The sequence below is a fragment of the Doryrhamphus excisus genome, linkage group LG21 (assembly GCF_037039965.1).
Source record: "Doryrhamphus excisus strain RoL-2023G ecotype Guam linkage group LG21, RoL_Dexc_Guam_v1.1, whole genome shotgun sequence".
NCBI lineage: Eukaryota > Metazoa > Chordata > Actinopteri > Syngnathiformes > Syngnathidae > Doryrhamphus > Doryrhamphus excisus.
The window spans coordinates 980,632-998,136 of record NC_136377.1 but is presented as its reverse complement, the minus strand read 5'-3'; the positions used below and the strand labels follow the sequence as shown (position 1 = coordinate 998,136).

At 42.5% G+C, this 17,505-nt stretch overlaps 1 protein-coding gene across 4 annotated transcripts in view; it reads right to left on the bottom strand.

Annotated features, from left to right (window-relative positions):
- Window positions 1–17,505, bottom strand: part of abr (ABR activator of RhoGEF and GTPase) — a 71,647-nt gene that overhangs the window by 15,028 nt on the left and 39,114 nt on the right. For all 4 annotated transcript variants that reach the window (XM_058086230.2, XM_058086229.2, XM_058086231.2 and 1 more), the window contains 3 exons: window positions 16,566–16,640; window positions 12,776–12,873; window positions 12,558–12,689 (listed from right to left, as the gene is read on the bottom strand). In XM_058086230.2, coding sequence (XP_057942213.2) covers window positions 12,558–12,689; window positions 12,776–12,873; window positions 16,566–16,640 — 305 coding nt within the window. The remainder of the gene's footprint in view (window positions 1–12,557; window positions 12,690–12,775; window positions 12,874–16,565; window positions 16,641–17,505) is intronic.

Here is a 17,505-nt window from a genome sequence, read left to right as displayed (position 1 = left end):
GATTAATTACACATGTTTTACTGCCGGGAGAACCAAAAATAGGTACTAATATCACTCACAGAGGATGACACCTTCTTCAAGGGGCCTTTGGAAGCGAGATGGAGTACATTGGCGGAGATCTAACAGGACTTCCGGTCTGCAAAGCGGGTGTCTTCCACCGCTCACAAAGGCGTATATATGTCACCAAGGCTCTTAAATGTCCTTAATGGCTTCCGTGTGCAGTGTGAAGGAGTTCAACCCGACTTCCATCACGGTCTAGAAATCGAACCCGATGCACCAGCTGTACTTATTTATGACCGGAATTCCATTCATTGCATTTCTTCATACGGAATCACCAAGATACGGAAGAGCAGATGGCTCCTTCTGGAGCGCCCTGAATTCTGTGACATCAGGACCAGCCTTCCTTCTTAATAATAGATGGGCCGTGTGGCACGGGTCCTCGGAAAGCAGGCATGTGGAGGGAGGGGGTTTGAACCGGTTTGCCCCCCCCATCAAGTCCATCTGGGACCTTGGAGACGCTGCCCTGCCAAGCATCGTATTCTTCTCGGTTCCTCAATAAGTCCAAATCCTCGACCCAGTACCGCAGGGGTCTCAAACTTAATTTACTTGGGCGCCACTGGAGATCGGGTCTGGGTGAGACTGGGCCGCATCAGGTTTTCCAAAAAAAAAAAAAATGCATTTATTAAAAACAAAAAAATTTAAAAAACTTCACCTTGGTTCCAATTTTCTACAAGAAAAGTTCTGATAAAACATTCCACTGTTCTCAAATATCTTACTTTTTATTTTTCTACACAAAATTGGATGAAAAATAAATCAAGAATAAAGAAAATCAATCAGTAATAAATAAATAAATATAATAATAATAATAAAACAGCAAATAATAAACACCTAAGAAACCACATATAGTTGGTGGGTAGACAAATTATTTATATAAAGCATTATTAGAGCCCTGTAGACATGACAAAACACGACTATAGTCACATTTATACTCTTTTTATTTACAACATATTGCGCAACTGCAGGGTCTTGAGACACATGCTAACTCGCAAACTAGAGAGCTAGCGACCTAAACGGTAGCCTCCAAGTTATTTCCTTTAAACTTAAATAGCCAAAAACTTACCACTTCCACACGGATAGGGAGGATAACTATTAACAGTTATTTAACATGAACATGAATCAAACGTAATAATTTTTTCTGGGTACATGATACCATACAGCATCCATATCAAACTTGTGCGGGCCGCACTAACATTAAACTTTCATATCAAGGCGGGGGCCTCAAACTAGTGTCGCCCGCAGGCCGCGTGTTTGAGACCCCTGCAGGACCGGCTCAATTACACCCCCCTCAGCAAAGACAAATTAGTGGTCACATTAACCACATTATTAATATGGAGCAGACCAAGCCCTCCCCCCGTCTATTATGGTGGAGATGAAAGGAAGCTTTTCCACTTTCAGTTGGTAATTATACCACATTTGCAGGTTTTAATTAGATTGGAATACATCAGTTGAACATTTATTGGCTGCATACATGATGTAAACAAGATAATGCAATAAAGTGCCAACTCTGGGCGATGCGGCTTTCATTTTGTTTGACAAACTATCGAAAAATGTCTGCGATACTTAATGGATGGTTTTAAATACCGCATGGTTGATATGTGGGGCCGTGCTTCTAACATTCCATGGAAACATTCAGGAAGAGATGACCCTCTCCGCCTCTTTAACGAGAATATGTGCCAGTTTGTGAGTGAGGGGGCTTCCGAGGGAGCATCCTCCAAGGTGCTAAGGGAGTCCGAAGCGGGTGGGGGGGGGGATCACAGCCTTAGGCCAACGTACAGATTATTCTGATTCCCTTTCATCTGGGTCTTGGGGGGCCATCTTGAGCAGATTAAGCGCTCCATCACTTATTAAAGACTTTGTAGGAAAGGTAGTGGAGGCGAAGGAGAAGAAGAAGAGGGAGCCAATAAAAAGCTTTCATTAGCATGCTGCTAGTGGCAGGGTGTGGTGCGGCTACAAAAACGGTGGTGCTGCATAAACTAATTCTGGTTTGAAGACATGAATAACTATTTTTATTTGCTACCAAAGATATATTTACACGTTTAAACGACCAATACTGCTACGCCTTCATCCTCCCGATACGCCACAGTGCGGATCAGGAATCGTCAGGTATCCAAACAAGGCTTCCCTCCCTAGACATTGTGTCTGTGTCTTCGTGTTCTATCTACGACCGATAGGTAGAAGCCCATCTGTAGCGTGACCCACTTCCAGTGATGAAGTCAGGGCAGATTGACGGGACGGGACGGCACGCCACTGACCTGCTTGAATTATTTACTCTGGTGAGTAAAACTACAACTGGCTGCATACAGCCACCTGGAAGATTACATGAGCAGGAGGAGGAGGAGGAGGAGGATGAGGAGGAGGCCACGAGAGGTGACCGGATTACACAACAGAGGCCGGAACAAGTGCTTATAGAAAAACTGTTTCGGAACAAGAACAAGCAGGACCAAAGTGGTTTGCATCAAGTCACTGGTCGTTCTTTTCAATGTTAGACATCAACTTCACGGAATACAGTATGAATGTTTATGATGTGTTGTTGCAGTTGGAATTCATGCAGTATAATTTGGTGTCCGACCGAAAAAAACTATTGTTTTCTTAGTCGATTGGAATCAACATGAACCAAAAACAAACTAAATCCGGTCTGGTCCACAACAACAACAATCAGAAAAAAGGCAAAAATATTCCCGTTTGAGAGTGACCCAATGGACACTATAGCAGGTACAATCAGTGAAAACTGTGTCCGGGAGAAACTAAGCATAGACGGGGGAAGACCGAGGACACATTGGCAAGACCATGTCTCTCAAAAGGGAGGGGAAGACCTAGGTGGGAGGAGGTGGACCAAGTAGTCGGGGAGAGGAACGTTGATGCTTCCCTGCTTAGGCTGCTGCCCCAGTGGACCGACTTAGGTAAGCAGAAGAGCATGGATGGATGGATAGATGGACATTTTAGAGCAGGGGTCTCAAACACTAGTTTGAGGCCCCCGCCTTGATATGAAAGTTTAATGTTAGTGCGGCCCGCGCAAGTTTGATATGGATGCTGTATGGTATCATGTACCCAGAAAAAATTATTACGTTTGATTCATGTTCATGTTAAAGGTTAAATAACTGTTAATAGTTATCCTCCCTATCCGTGTGGAAGTGGTAAGTTTTTGGCTATTTAAGTTTAAAGGAAATAACTTGAAGGCTACCGTTTAGGTGGCTAGCTCTCTAGTTTGCGAGTTAGCATGTGTCTCAAGACCCTGCAGTTGCGCAATATGTTGTAAATAAAAAGAGTATAAATGTGACTATAGTTGTGTTTTGTCATGTCTACAGGGCTCTAATAATGCTTTGTTCATTTTAATCGGAAAAAAATCATTTGTCTACCCACCAACTATATGTGCTTTCTTAAGTTTTTATTATTATATTTATTTATTACTGATTGATTTTCTTTATTCTTGATTTGTTTATTTATTTTTCATCTTATTTTGTGTAGAAAAATAAAAAGTAAGATATTTGAGAACAGTGGAATGTTTTATCAGAGCTTTTCTTGTAGAAAATCGGAACCAAAGCACTGAAAAAGTTTGTATATTTTTCTGTTTTTAATAAATGCGTTTGTTTTTTTTTTTTAAAACCTGATGCGGCCCAGCCTTGCCCAGACCCTAGCTCCAGTGGCCCCCAGGTAAATTGAGTTTGAGACCCCTGTTTTAGAGGCTGTGATCAGAAGTTATTTACATTTTGAAATCAAAAGTTGACGAATCAGCGATTAGTGGTTGTTCTAACCCGGTGCCCCAGTGCATGCCCCCGATGTTGTGAGCCACTGTAGCTTCTCATTAATATCAGCATTGGAAGCTCCAATTGGTTTCTTGCCGATCACTTCCAGGTCAATAATTTGTCGCCTACCACAGATCACTTCTTGTTACTGATAACCCATAAAAAATAAGTCAGTATGGATCAAAACCTCATCAGATAGAAATGACATCATGACGACAGTAAGATCTTATCAAAAAAGTCCATGATTGCTGTCCTTTCTTTGTCTCCGAGTTAGCTCGCTCTGAAGACGGAACCAAAGACGAGAACCAGCTCGCATCACTTGGTTTCGTCAAACACGATCAGGTTACGACTGGACTGAGCGGAGGAGACACCTCCTCTGCAGGCCGTGGAACGCAACACAGAACACTTCCTTCTACCCGCCGGTTACACAACACCCGTTACATAATTCCACCGATGTGAGACCGGCCTCCCTCAAGAACGCCCACTCGGCACGCTGGAAGCGGGACAAGCGGAGAGATGAACAGGTACACGCTGGAGATAGCGTCCACGCGTTTGGGGGGGGGGGGACGTTTTGGAAAAGATTAGCGCCGAGATGAATTCATCACGCCACAGTGGTTATGCAACAGGCCACTTGAGATAAGCGTGTTGTGATGGTCGCCGACGCCATTTAAAAGGCTTTATTACCGAGCCGATGTCAACACGCCAACACGGCTGGTCCGTCTGGATGCCGCCTGGCGGTGAATTAGAAGCTCCTCCGAGTGATTCATCGACGGCAATGTTCAAGAATTCCTGAAATGTTACACGCGGTGTCGGTTTGCTGGATTTGGTGTGACCCTGCACGCCGCCGCGCAATGGCAGCGACCTCATCCTTTAAACAGCTGACAATGTGACAACATTCCCACGGGTAATTGGGAGGATTGTTGGACTGAGCGACACCAAGTGACGACCCGAGAAAAACAAAACAAATATGCAACTTTCAATTTTGGCTCCCTGTCAGTTTGTGTGTGTCACTTTAAAAATATGCTTTCAAAAATATATATAAATATTGCAGTAAAATATGTATATGAAAAAATATTCTTAAAAACCATAAACTTATCGCCAAGGCCATCTGATACTGAAAAGTGTTGTCTTGGCCAAAGGTTCAAATCCGTGCAAAATATGTTTCTTCTTCAGAACAGCTGCAATTCATTCAGGATTCATAAAGTTATTTTAGGCGGGTGGGGGTGGGGGGGTGAAAGATAAATGTAACTGCTTATTATGTCCAACTGTCAAACACAAGTAGAAAAACTGAAACACCTTCCTGTTCTGCCTGCAGTGTATCACATGGCCAACGACGCATTAGATCAAACCATTAGCTCATATTATGGTGACATGCCGATAATAAGATGGGAGGATATGGGGGGGGGCGTCATCATAATTTTAATGCCTAACGTCCACCATTGGATTTATCATTTTGGCAATTTATTAATGAAGATACATAATTCTACAATAACCCACTTGGCCTCCCAAGGACAAGCCAGTTCATATTTTTGTCCTAATCCCTCAAAGTGTCCTTGCAAATGTCAAAGTGATTGGCGTCATGGCAACGAATCGGCCATATTACCAGTTTTTGCGTGTTCTGATTAGTGATATAAGCAAGACAAAACATTCATGCTATCACCACTACACCTTGAAATAATACAGCTATCAGATAGTACTTCTACTGGTACAAGATTTCATGACTTGGACTGCTTGTTCCCAGTGAGTCACTGAAGTACTATCCCAGCCACAAGACCTTCTGTGGAAGCGCTTAGAGCAAATAACAGTATTCCATTTATAAATAAGGACTCGTAAATTCCCAGTTCATGCGTTAAAAGAAGAGATGAACTGGCCAATCACAAGCCTAAACGGCGAATACCACGATTGACCGCATGAGCGTGAAGGAAACATGGAGGACTCACACGGAGGACACAGCTGAGATGAACCCACGAGCCGAGCCCGGCGGGAAAAGCTGGCAGGATGAGCTTTATTGCTCCAAGAGCCAGAACGGTGCCGGGATGGGAAAAGAGGTGAATTTCCTCCCCCGGTGTCATCTGTTGCCGATAAAACCGCAGATTTCGACCGACCGGAGAGGAGCCTTGGGACCGGCGGCTTTGTTGTGTTTTTGTAAAAAGAGAAGAAGACCAATCAAGCGACACTTTGAATTCAATTGGAAACATGACAGCAGAACTGGGAATACTCTTTGTACAGCGCGAGTACAACGAAACACGCAATGCGAGAATGATTGAAGTACTTTGCTACCACTAAGATTTTGCCATTACAAAAGGATGATATACGTAAGCGCCAGCGGATCCTTTTTCCGACCGCACCATTCATCTCCGTAGGGCTTCTTAACAGCGCTCATAATAAGAGCAGAGAAGGGAAATGGAAGAAACAGTCCGGGTTTCGGATTGTCAAACGGGAAAACCTATTATACGGCCACTCTTTGACACTTTTATCTGAATTTGACAGACTCCAATATGACCATCATCCTATAAGCCCCCCCCCCCCCAGACTGCTTCCAATTACCTTTTGCACAAAGACTCGGTGAGACAAAAGGTCGCTAGCAAACGTGAGGAGTCGCCGAGTCTCTGGAGAGTATTTCATTCTTCCATCTCTGATGGGCTCCTTTGTTCCCACTTTAACCCTCGGCATCCCATAATTGCCCCCCATCTGGGGCTCTCGTTGCAATTGGCCGTTGGTCTAACTGCCTTCTGCATGCGTGTTGCACGCGTGCAGGCCCGACATCTGCAGCCAATCCTTGTTATTATTACATTATGCAACGTTCTAATGAGGAAGCGTTACAAAGTCAGCTGACGCTAACACTGACTGCCCTGCATGGCCCAATGAAAACAGGAGGACAGAAACAATATGGATGGATGGATTATTTACAGTCATATTTGTACAACTGCCAGGCGAGTCCCATAAAAACGTATGCAACGTTCTAATGAGGAAGCGTTACAAAGTCATTGACTGCCCTGCATGGCCCAATGAAAACAGGAGGACAGAAACAATATGGATGGATGGATTATTTACAGTCATATTTGTACAACTTTTCACAAGCAGTTAAACCTCCCTTTTTATGCACTCGCTTTTCATAAGCTTCATATTTGGGACAATATTGAAATTAGCAAGATAGTCAGTTTGCCCCGTAAGGCATCGCCATCATTATTATTTAAATAACCCAACAAATGCCAGCGACTCCATAAAGAAGGTGACAATTCCTTCCTTCCTTCCTTCCTTCCTTCCTGTACAGTACAGTACAGTACAAATATACACACATATACAAGAATACACGCCTCTCATTTCCTTCCATCCATCCATCCTTCCTTCCTTCCTTCCCACACGACTCACACACACCTACCTACCTACCTTCGATCCTTCCTACCTTCCTTCCTTCCTACACCGACTCACACGCACCTACCTTCCTTTCTTCCCTCTTTCCTTCCTTCACTCCTTCCTTCCTTCCATTCTTCCTTCCTGCACCGACTCACATGCACCTACCTTCCTTCTTTCTATCCTTCCTTCACTCCTTCCTTCCTTCCTTCCATCCATTCATCCTTCCTTCCTTCCTTCCTACACCGACTCACACGTACCTTCCTTCCTTCACTCCTTCCTTCCTTCCTTCACTCCTTCCTTCCTTCCTTCACTCCTTCCTTCACTCCTTCCTTCACTCCTTCCTTCACTCCTTCCTTCACTCCTTCCTTCACTCCTTCCTTCACTCCTTCCTTCACTCCTTCCTTCCTTCCTGCACCGACTCACATGCACCTACCTTCGTTCCTTCTATCCTTCCTTCCTTCACTCCTTCCTTCCATCCATCCATCCTTCCTACACCGACTCACACGCACCTTCCTTCCTTCCTTCCTTCACTCCTTTGTTCCTTCCTTCCTTCACTCCTTCCTTCCTTCACTCCTTCCTGAACCAACTCACATGCACCTACCTTCCTTCCTTCCATCCATCCTTCCCACACCGAATCACACGCACCTTCCTTCCTTCCTTCCATCCATCCATCCATGGGCAATGAATGAATCCATCCATCCATCCATCCATCCATCCATCCATCCATCCATCCATGGGCAATGAATGAATCCACCCATCCATCCATCCATCCATCCATGGGCAATGAATGAATCCATCCATCCATCCATCCATCCATCCATCCATCATTTATTTCTGCATGTAAAACTGCAGTCGTTTTTTCAAATACATCATCGCTGTTATTATTATTGTTACTTTTGGCCTAAAAATAAAATTTCATACATCAGAACTCATCCTGATAGACAAGAGGACCCCCCCCCCCCACAAGAGTGAAGAACGTTTGCAGCAGAGCATGTCGTTATTTAAGGCATCTAAATCCCTCGTGGCAGATACTGCTCATTCCAAGATGGACGTCTAAGTGAGGGCCCGTGACAGAGAAGGAAAAAACCTCTGAGCTGTGTCAACTCCAGGGAGGATGCTTTTAATTGGGATTCTCCGATATAAAAAAAAAAAAAACCTCCATACTCTCAGAGACAAGAGTTGTGGGGGTTTGGCCTCATTAAAAAACACTGTGGGAAAAAATATGGTGATCATATAACACCTTTTTGTTATTAAATTCATAAATACTCAAAGGAATAAATACAGACTCATGTTAATAAACACGAGGTAATATATCGGCTGATGTTATTCATATCTACAATGAAGCGCAGGCTGTGGAGCGCTCGACACGCTCAGTCCCATCTGTTAGTGTTGCTGACAGCTCTGTGTGTGTGTGTGTGTGTGTGTGTGTGTGAGTGTGTGTGAGTGTGTGTGTGTCGCCGTGGGCAATGTGTTGGGTAGAAACATGACGTATCACAGCTTGAAATGACAGCGGGTATAAACTAAATAAATAACATTTATACGCCCATACAGCCTTAAAGCCTTAAAGGTTTAAAACTAGAATTTGTTCTAATTGTGTGTTTTTAAGTCTTTACATCCGACTAAGAGACAAAGTTTGAACCTCGTACATGACGCACCTGTTTCCAAGTTCCACAAGACAATATGCAATTAGCCAAAACGCCGGCCCTTTCACCAATAAAAGCATGGGCAAGCATATAAATGTCAGGCTTCGCATGGAATGTTTAACGACGAGGGAAGACGACGGCGCTTAAGTGGGAACGAGAGTGCAGACAGACGCTCGCCGCAAACTTTACAGCCCCTTTGCACCCGTACTTTTACAGTAACGCCGACTAATGTGCACATCGCATGCTTCTAAGAGGAGCCTCGGAGCGGCCCGGGGCAGACGTCTTCATCGCTTGGTGCGATGTCCGACTTATCTGGCTCCCATTATCTCCGGGAAGCCGGTCAGGTTACGGTTTATTGGGGCCCGTTAAGGCTGCGGAGATGTCGGGAGGAGGAGGGGGGGGGGGGGTACTGACATGCGCTCAACCCTAATATAAGCCAATAAAAACAACCCCCAGCAGAGTCCCAGGGGTTGTTGAGGCGGTGGAGGTTGGTCGAGGACATTACGGGAGATGTCCTCAGCACGTGAAAACCCTGAAGAAGGGAGGCCAGGGAGGGTGCGTGTTGGGGGTCGGGTTACCAGATGAAAGCAATGGCGAACCTGAGTGATGAAGTTGGACCTCCGCTACACAAAGCTGGAACCGGGAACCAAAACAGTGAGTGATGCAACTGAAGAAGAAGAGCACGGGACGTTACATCCGACGTCTGCGCCAACTGGGAGAACTGGGAGCGTTTGAGGGGCGTGGAGATGGTTTGCACGAAGGATGTTTGGAAAGTAGGCACACAATTTCTGCTACACAGAAAGTCCAAAAACAAAGTACAGGAACGCCTCGAACGCATTTCGTTTGTCTTCTAATAGACTACAGATGCAAGGCAAGGAACAATAAAGTTATGAACAAAATGTTCTGGTAAAAATGGCTAAAAATCCTGTGGCTTCCAATCATCATGATTGTTGTCACTGATATGACTTTATTTATATCGCGATCAGCAAATAACCCACGCCGCTCACAGGATCCTACAGGACCCCTCCCACGCACAAATTGAATTGATATTTAATTATGTTTCTCATAAAAAAAATATTATTAATTATTTATTTTATTATTATTATTATTATATATTTTTTCTTTATGCTATGGAAATGACTTAAATCATATTTATGATTAATTATTATGAATTAAAATGGCACTTTCCCTCATTATATGACAAGGTTATTGTGATGGTATTATTTTTACATTTTTGCTGTTTTTTTTGTATTGTATTTTCAGAATGTGCAGCGGGCCAAAAAACAACACCACCAATTTTTTTTTTATTATTATTATTATTATTATTATATATTTTTTCTTTATGCTATGGAAATGACTTAAAATCATATTCATGATGAATTATGAATTAAAATGACACTTTCCCTCATTATATGACAAGGTTATTGTGATGGTATTATTTTTAAATTTTTGCTGTTTTTTTTGTATTGTATTTTCAGAATGTGCAGCGGGCCAAAAAAGAACACCACCAATTTTTTTTTTAATTGTTATTATTATATATATTTTCTTTATGCTATGGAAATGACTTAAAATCATATTCATGATGAATTATGAATTAAAATGACACTTTCCCTCATTATATAACAAGGTTATTGTCATGGCATTATTTGTACATTTTTGCTGTTTTTTTTGTATTGTATTTTCAGAATGTGCCGCGGGCCAGAAAACATCTGAAGAAATAGGAACTATCTAACAACGCAGCATGAATTCCAACATATTCTAACAACATGGCGTTTCTCATCAAGGGAAGAGAGAGCAGTGGTGGGGGGGGGGGACTGGAGAAAAAAAGAGAAAGCTTCCATCCCAATATGCCCATCTAGGGTCAGTCCCTAATCCACAAGCTCGTCAAGGTCTCCAGAGAGGAAAGCAAAGCACTGAAGGCCCCTTCTCAGCTTGGCCTCACCAAGAAAGCAAATAGCTCCACTTCGGTCTCAGCATTCGCTTTCACCAGTCAGCGATTGTTGGGGTTTTATTGTAGGGAAAAGGCTGCAGTTGGACGATTTCATTGGTTGGTTGGACGTGACCACGACGACAATGGGTGGAAAAAGCTGACATGTTGATGGATTTTCCAGTGTGAAATCATATTTGAAATCATATCACATCTCTATGTGAATGGTATTGTTTCTTTAAAAACAGGGGTGTTAAATATTATAAATGTAATATTTCAACTCCCTGCAACTGAAATCACATTCTTTATTTAAATTATTATTTATTATACAATACTAAAATAAATAATATAATATTAATGATATAAATTACATTATTTTATGAGTTTATTCACTTAAAATTAAAACTATGACTTCTTCCTCGTCATATTTTCAAATTTTGTTTTAAATAATCTGCCTAAATTTTGTTTCTGTGATATTATTATGATTATTTATTATGGCTTAAGAATGTTTTTTTTCCTTTCGTAATTTATTTATTCATTTATTTTTTTTAATTAATTTTTTAAAATTAAAATTAAGTTGTTTTAATTTTTTTATTATTTTTAATTTATTTATTTACTTAAAGAAGATGTATTTACTTTTATTCATTTTTAATAAATATTATTTAATATTTCAACTTCATGCAATTTTCCTCAATATTAAACTATTATTGTAAACTTTTGCTTTTTTATTGTTTGTTGTTGGTTTTTTATAATATTTTTAGAATGTGGTGTAGGCCAATAAAAAAATAATAAAAAAACAACCGAGGACGAAAACGGCCCCCGGACCAACCCTGCTTTAAAACATTCCCACTCACGTAATCAAACACACACTGTTCCTGTTCCCACCCTCTCAAGGGTCTGGGACCTCTCTCTCTCTCGCTCACTCGCTCGCTCGCTCGCTCGCCATCTCCGTCTTCTGCCTCTCAAAGCCAACCAACAAACACGTGACGTATTTATGTTTTTTTCCCGTGTTATTGGCGAGAAGTGGATGTTCCCAGTAACATTTGTCTCTCTAACTGGCAGCCACACCAGAGGAGGCGGGATTTATAACTGCATATTATGTATTTGTATATTATTGGAATATGAACAAATGATGCCTTTAATGACGTATATTATATATACGTATATTATATATACGTATATTATATACCTGCAGCACCAAACATGCCTTGCATGAGTTCAACCGATTGCTACGTTCCGCCGTCCTGGAGAAGAAGATGAGGCAGTAACTTGATAAGTGCTATTAAAACCTGCGGAGGAGGCTTGATCAAATATGGCGGCAACAGCTGCAATTTGCTACGACTGAGAGGAAAATGACAGGAGTCGAGCTTCACTCGACTGACCGCATTTCCCGTATCCTCTGTGGAAATATCACTCACGGCGGGATCTGTAGGTGGCGCCGTAGAACTCCAGCATCGATGCTGTGAAAGTTGCATCTTTCATCCATCAAGTCACCACACACGCCGTGGCGGGGGCGGCGTGTGGTTCCACACGTCTCCGAAAAGGGATTTTTATGAGTTATTTCTCACAACGAGACACGGGAAGTCCCGTTTGACGAAAGTGGGAAATGTGACCAGTATTCCGATTGGATCAATTAGGGGCTAACCGCGACAAAACCACACCATTGTGCTGGTAGGACAGACGGCTAATCAAAATGAGTCACTCCTCTCATTTATAGTATAGATCTGGTGTGTCCAAAATGTGGTCCGTGGGCCACTTGCAGCCCACAGCTGTTTTTGTTATGGACCTGCATCCAAGATATAAAAGGTGTTTTTGTTTTTTTTTTACCTGGACCTGGCCTTTGCCCATGATCTTGTCCACAATCTCGTTGTCATCCTTGTTGAGCATGCTCTTATCGTAACACTTTTCATAGCACAGGATCCGCAGGTACTGGGAACCCTCCAGCTCGATCTCAAACTCCTGTCAGACGACACGAGGGGAAGTCGGGGGAAGTCGGTGAAATGAAACCACCCAAGAGGAGTTGACTTGTTGTGTTATTTACCGACCTCGTTCCATTGAGGCTCTGTCGTGTCTCTGAAGACTCGGGTCTTCGCTTTGCTCACAAAGTATCCGTACGAGTCCACTTCAAGGGTACAGTAGAGATCTAGGAAGAAACACAAATAAGGACTGTCAACTTAAAGTAGTCATGAAGCGTAAAACCAATTATGTCGTCACATACAGTAACCACAAATAGCCATCGCTTGGACATTCCCTTGTGAAAGAAACATAAGGAGAAAAGGGGGGCGATAATAAAGGATATTGGAACCATATGGCAGCTTTAAATGGGTGCATTTTCTTACTTATGGAAAGGGAGATGAAGAAACAGCTGAGATGTCTACTGCCAAAAAAGAAAGGATTTGTGGTCCTGTCTTTCTTTGTTTTTAGTCATTTTGACATAACCACAAACCTGATTATAAAAAAAGCACGCAAACAATAACGCTTGACTTAGTTAAGGTCAGTTTCCATGAATCCACTGTAAGAAAGCAGGGCAGAGTTCCAAGACCCAAACCAGTCAAACTGCATTTCCACAAAAAAGATCATTTCAGCAGTAAAATATGGTGGTGGTAGTATGACGGTCTGGGGCTGCTTTGCTGCTACAAGACCTGGGAGACTTGTACAATGCATTCCTAAAAACCTTGGAGGACCTCGAGCTGAAAGCAACTTGGGTTCTGCAGCAGGACAATAATCAGAACATCAAAAATAAGAAATCAGGAAGTCGGCAAACGCATTCTATCTTGTCGTCCATCCATCCATCCCATAATATCCAATTCTTGTGAGTACTTAGCTGAAAAACAAGTGAGAACTGTGATATTAGTCGTGTTTTTTTCTAGTATGTGCACTTGGAGTCGCACGCCTGAACACTGCGGTATCACAGAAGAAGAACATCCACATCACATGACATCACCGGTTTCCTCCATCAACATGGACTAGTCCTTGAGGAGTGGACATGTTGTATTTTGAGGACTGGAAGCCATCAATCTCCGTCCGGTGTACGTCCTCGTACGGCGACAGTCCCTCTCCTGGGACGGGGTCCCGCCTGGCTCGTACACGGGGCAATTATGTTTCTTTAAATGCTGTTGTAGCACTTCTTGGAGACCGCACTGCTGCATGTCTGACATCTGTCTAGAGCTTGGACCCGCATGCTGGAAAGCTCGGGTCCAATGACTCCCACGGAGGAGGAGGTGGAGAGGACCGCATGGGAGATACCAAATAAATTGCATAGTTGTTGAGCCGTTATTGGACATTTGATTGGATGTGGTCTGACTGATGACGGTGGATGCCTGTCACGTCTTGATGGACTCTTAAAAAGCATCCCACACATCATAGATCTTTCTGGTCCTGCAGAAGAGCTCAGAGGAATAGGATGACCCAACTGCAACGCCATCAATTTCTATTTCCTCGGCAGGTCACCATCAGGGTGACCATGAGGGGGGTGGATTAGTCCGCATGGGGTCTCTGAACCCTTAATGCAAGGGTTAATGGCCACCATCCTTTTCCGTCTCAGCGTGGCTTTGTCTTCGAATACGGGATGCTAATCTTGGCCTGGGGGTGCGCTGGACACAAGGTCAAATGAAGGCCTCACAGAATCAGGTAGCAAGCAACAGCCGGTTAAACTGATCAGCGTCCTCTAAGGTCTAAAAACGAGGGACTATCGTTGGCGTTTGGATGCTTAAATGCGGGAAACAGAAAACCGGTAGCGATCAGCTGGAACCGGATTGTTGGAAAACTAATAAAAACATCAATAAAACATAAAAACAGCATTTATTTCATTGACTATGTTAACATTACAGCAGTGTAATATATACTATATATGTATCTCCAACTCGTCAACCCTGAGATGCATTCACTGACACCCCGAACATCACAACAACCTCTTTATTTTGCGCGTATGTGTGGTCGAAATGAAGGCGCTATTAATACATACAAATATATATGTACGATATGACTATAGGGGTGTTATTTTATGTCTGGAGGTCTCTAATAATATTAACCCCGTATTTAGAGAGTCACGTGTACAAAATTATTCCATTTCTAAATAAGGAATCCTACTTTGCGGAAACCGACTGTGGTGTTTGGACCAAACTACTACGATAATTTTAAGATTACCGCACACAGGAAATGAGCTAAAGAGCTGACCAGTCACAGCCTTGAAGGTCATTTTTACAAGGGGCCAGTGAAGTATACACTCCAAACTGAAGCCAACAAAAAGGTGTACCTGGAGTAGAAATGTGTCCAAGCGTATCGGAAAAGTGGAAATGTGTGCAGAGTTTGGATCTTGGATATATTTTATTTAGTACTCATAAACAGAAGATAATAAAGTCACTTTACTGGGTCATGGTTGGAGATTTCAATCCCGGTTCCTGCTTCTGTGACCTAGTTTGACGACTGCCTTAGGAGGAATTAAAAGCCAATTCCCACGGGAAAGACACATTACAAAATAAGATGCAACGTTTTGGAACGTGCATGTGCAAATTCCCAATCAGAAAAACATGAGGCAGAATTCCGAGTGAAGGGATTTCGACTCTACATGAATCAGAACTCTGACATTAATTACCATATGCATATGACGATTAATCGCTGTTGCCTGGTTCAGGAAGTGAGCTTTTCCAACACCAATAATGTCTGAAGTAGACAAAATGAAGCAACAGCAGAACCCCCCCCCCACTTCTATGCTAGGACTACGTTAAAAAGCCATAGCATTTCAGTATGTGGAATCAAACTATGGGATGGATTGAGTAAGGACAGTTACTATGGTACCCATTATGTCATTGGATGCTCATATCACCACCTACTTTGGTATGTGACAAAAAAAAATACTACTAATAAAAATTAAATTAAATTAAATTACATAAAATTACGTAAAATTAAGTAAAATTAAGCAGAATTAAGTAAAATTAAATAAATTAAAAAAATTATTTAAATAAAAAATTTAATTATATTGAGAAAGCAGGAAGTGAACAAATGTAACAGTTACTGATTGTACCAGATGGAGGGGTAGGATTTAATAAGCTTTGCTTCTTCCTACTCCTTTTGGACATGTGGAACTGGGAACTGATTATGGGATGCATTCAATTGTAATCTGATGCATGTTGAAATGAAATAAAATCATTACCATTACAATATTTATACGTCTTTTACGTTTTCACTTGATTTTACTCTGTAGTTGGGCTCCATCATGGACATGTTCTTCATCGTTTGGTCTCCTGTACGAACCAAACAAGCCTCCTGAGGAGATTGAGATCCAATCTTTTACCCGGAACATTCCAGGAGACGGCTTTCACATCCTCACAGCTGTCATGGTAACGGAGGAAATCATCATTCTCTGTCTAGTTTCTAGATATTTGATATTTAAACTGTGTGTGACCGGCTACAATGTGCTCCCAAATGCCAGCTGTCCATTCCTGGCACATCTCAAATAAGCCTCTGTGAGGTCCTCCGAAGATCCGATGGCTTGAGTGTGACACACACTCACACACACACACACACACACACACACACACGACCGTGTCTGAGACAACAGGATGCAAAACAATCCAGGAAATCCAAAAAGTATTATGCCTAAAGGGTTTGCTGTGCCATTATAAAAATAAAACGTAATTTCGGCCCCCACCGCTATTTGGTGGGGGCTGCCTGATGGGTACCCTACATGCACAATGCAAGTGATTGATGGGAGTCATGTGTGCCTGAACACAGCAGCTGTGTGTGTACTGTGTGTGTACCAAGTATGCACAGCTGGAATGTGGAGACGTGTGGAAAAGGAAAAAAAAAAAAAAGTTGTGTCGCCGGCCGACTTACTGGCTGACTCCTTGAATCCTTTGGCGGAGTGGACGATCACGTGGAGGAAGCCGTACAAGCCCGGAGCTTCTTCATCTGGGAACGACAGGAAGTCCCTTTAATGCGACGCACTTCACTTTTTGTCTGCAGATTTATTGTCATTTCATATTTTCTGAGACAATCTTTCCAATAAAAACGAATGGCCAATTTATTTGGCGCCTCCTATTGGTGAAAATTATTTTTCCATTTTACAGGGTGACATGGCTCAGGAGGTAGCGGGGTTGTTTTTCCCCATTCTACGGTTGCTGGTTCGATTCTCAGTCGTTCATTCAACTTATATATTTGAAATTACACTGTTATCAATCTGCTAAAAATCAATAGAAAAATGAAATGGCAGTGAAAGATAATTTTACATTACTCTGAAATTCCTCTTATTCTACACGGCGACATGGTCGCTGGTTCGCTTCCTTCGAAAACGATTCATTCTCTAGTTTTACATGGCAGCATTTCAGATGTCATGTTCTAATTATTCCCATATTTTCCATCATTCAATATTTTTAAGTTCATTGCCCCCTCCCCCATGTCACAGAGTGAGGAACCTGGAGGTTGCTGGTTCGATCCTCAGACCGTTGATAGATTTCAATGCATTCCAGCATTCAACTTTTCTTCATTTTATATATATTTTTTTTGTCATTTTCCAAATGTGGCCTGTGCCCCAAAAAACCAGCTGCAGGCCACAAATCCAACATGACAAAAAAAAACCCTAACTACAAATGTTTCAGCAGTAAAGCCCACTTAGGAGTCCACTTAGAAGCGGGTCTCTGCAATGTCATCCATCCGCTTAATTATGACAACATTCCTCTGCCAGCTGGTCTCAATTCCAAACCCCGACTGTGCCGCTCCGTGCGACCCGTGTCATGGAGGTGCGTGTGTGCGGCTGGAAGATTTACAACGACGATTA